Below are 2,500 nucleotides of genomic sequence, written 5' to 3' on the forward strand. Positions count from 1 at the left end.
TGAATGTACATGTTGGACCTTTTGATTTCTACTAGTATGAAAGAAGACATGTTATGGAAGATAAATAGACAAAACATCTCAACAAATTGACCAGTGCTTGAAAAAATTATATTTTTGCATACTGTGTCTCACCCTGAATAAACCACATAAACACACACACGCACACTCACACTGTATTCACACACACACACACACACACACACACACACACACACACACACACACACACACACACACTGTATTCACACACACAGACACACACACACACACACACACACACACACACACACACACACACACACACACTGTATTCACACAGACATAAAATCAGGACTGAAATATGCAGTGTGGATGTGGAAGTGAGATTGTCTGCTAACAGTGGGGACGAGAAACGCAATTTATTCCTCAGCACGTGTGCGTGGACAGGCTGGTAATGAAAGGCATAGGTCACTGCTGGCGACTTAAACCAGTGAAATACATTAATATATATCCACATTATTACCGCTGTGTGTGTGCGTGCGTGCGTGCGTGCGTGCGTCTGTCTGTCTGTCTGTCTGTCTGTCTGTCTGTCTGTCTGTCTGTCTGTCTGTCTGTCTGTCTGTCTGTCTGTCTGTCTGTCTGTCTGTCTGTCTGTCTGTCTGTCTGTCTGTCTGTCTGTGTGTGTGTGAGTGGGTGTGTCTGTGTCTGTGTGTGTGTGTGCGCAATCCTCATCAAACACTGGAATACAATTAGTCCTCAGACTGCTGTCAAGTGCCGCCTGCATATCATAATATCCCAGATCATTGACATGTGAATATCCATTAAATCTGCCACACACACACACACACACACACACACACACACACACACACACACACACACACACACACACACACACACACACACACACACACACACACACACACACACACACACACGTCTGCCCTTTTGAGACCTGTGTGCTCCTGATAGAATGGGAAATGCCTGTTGTCATGTTTAATCTCTACGCACACTGTAAGTCACTCAAGACACTGTTTTTAATACTTGAATTAGTTTGTTAGTTGTGGTTGGTTTCATACAAGCGGCCACAGGTTTCTACCCACACATGTACTAATATGCTTTATCTCTATCTGTTTTATATCATTTGTATGTGTAATAAAAGCTAAACTAAACAACATTTTTGTACATTATTTTCTCTCCCCTTTTCGGTGGGGGACCAGCCTTATGAGTTGCATACTAATATAATACTAAAAAAAAGTTGCCACACATTTACTTATATCATGTTGTATCACTGGTTGCATATGTTTGCTGGTAGTTAAGCTTTTAAAGGTGCAGTGTGTGATGACATCAACAAGAAAGTTCTACAAAGTTCTAGAATGCAACGCTGCCTGGGTAACCCCAACCCTTTCGAATAATAACAGAAGCTACAGTGGCCTTCAAGGACGAGAACAATTCTAAATTTTAAACAATGCACCTGACGACATTCCAACTATTACACTTTCAAGATGGCGGCACTAGGCCTTGGTCCAAAATATGCAGAAATATGGACATATATGAGACCCTTTCTAAGGGAAAAAAATACTAATAAAAAAAAATGTTCAGCTATTATGCACTAAATTAAATGTACTTATGGATATTATAATTACTTTCTACAAAATCTGCTAGGAAATAAAACCCAAAATTATACACACTGCAGGTTTAAGCTTTAAAGTGAGAATGTATCAGGCTCATTGACTTATCTGTTGTATCACACTGTGTTTTTATATCATTTGTATGTGAAAAACTAAACTAAACAACATTTTCCCCTTATTTTCTCTGCCCTCTCCAGCGGGGGACCACCCGTACGAGTGTGAGTTTTGCGGGAGCTGCTTCCGGGACGAGAGCACGCTGAAGGGGCACAAGCGCATCCACACCGGAGAGAAACCGTACGAATGTAACGGCTGTGGAAAGAAGTTCAGCCTCAAGCACCAGCTGGAGACCCACTACCGCGTGCACACAGGTACAGGGAATGGACGTGTGTGTGTGCGTGTGCGTGTGCGTGTGTGTGTGTGTGTGTGTGTGTGTGTGTGTGTGTGTACAAAACGTAAAATGTAAAGTGCTTTGGGTCCACTTTCTTTTTTTTAACCTTTATTTATACAGGTATATCCCATTGAGTCCGAAGACCCTTTTGCAAGGGAGACCTGTTCCCATTGACTGTACACGTTACCATTCACACACACATTCATACACCGATAGCGGGCTAACTATCGACATTCACACGAGGCAAGGTGGGTGAAGTGTCTTGCCCAAGGACACAACAACTATGACACAAGTGGCAGGGCGGGGATCGAACCGCCAACCCTTTGATCATCAGCCGACCCGCTCTACCACCTGAGCCACAGTCACCACAACATATACATCGCTTTTCCCTGGTTTTTCACAGACTCAAAGCGCTTTACATTGTTTTGTACACATTCACCCAATCACACACACATTCATACACTGGTGTGTGTGTGTGTGTGTGTGTGGGTATGTGTATGTG

The 2,500-nt window shown here is 43.0% G+C and overlaps 1 protein-coding gene across 1 annotated transcript in view; it reads left to right on the top strand.

The window, feature by feature from the left end:
• The window catches only part of zbtb16a (zinc finger and BTB domain containing 16a), a gene marked incomplete at its 5' end in the record, with an annotated part of 20,600 nt that overhangs the window by 13,378 nt on the left and 4,722 nt on the right, over positions 1-2,500 (top strand). The window contains one exon of the mRNA XM_080040882.1: positions 1,808-1,978. Within this exon, the coding sequence (XP_079897008.1) occupies positions 1,808-1,978 (171 nt within the window). The remainder of the gene's footprint in view (positions 1-1,807; positions 1,979-2,500) is intronic.

Source organism: Ammodytes marinus, assembly GCF_949987685.1.
Source record: "Ammodytes marinus genome assembly, chromosome: 14".
NCBI classification, from domain to species: Eukaryota; Metazoa; Chordata; class Actinopteri; order Uranoscopiformes; family Ammodytidae; genus Ammodytes; species Ammodytes marinus.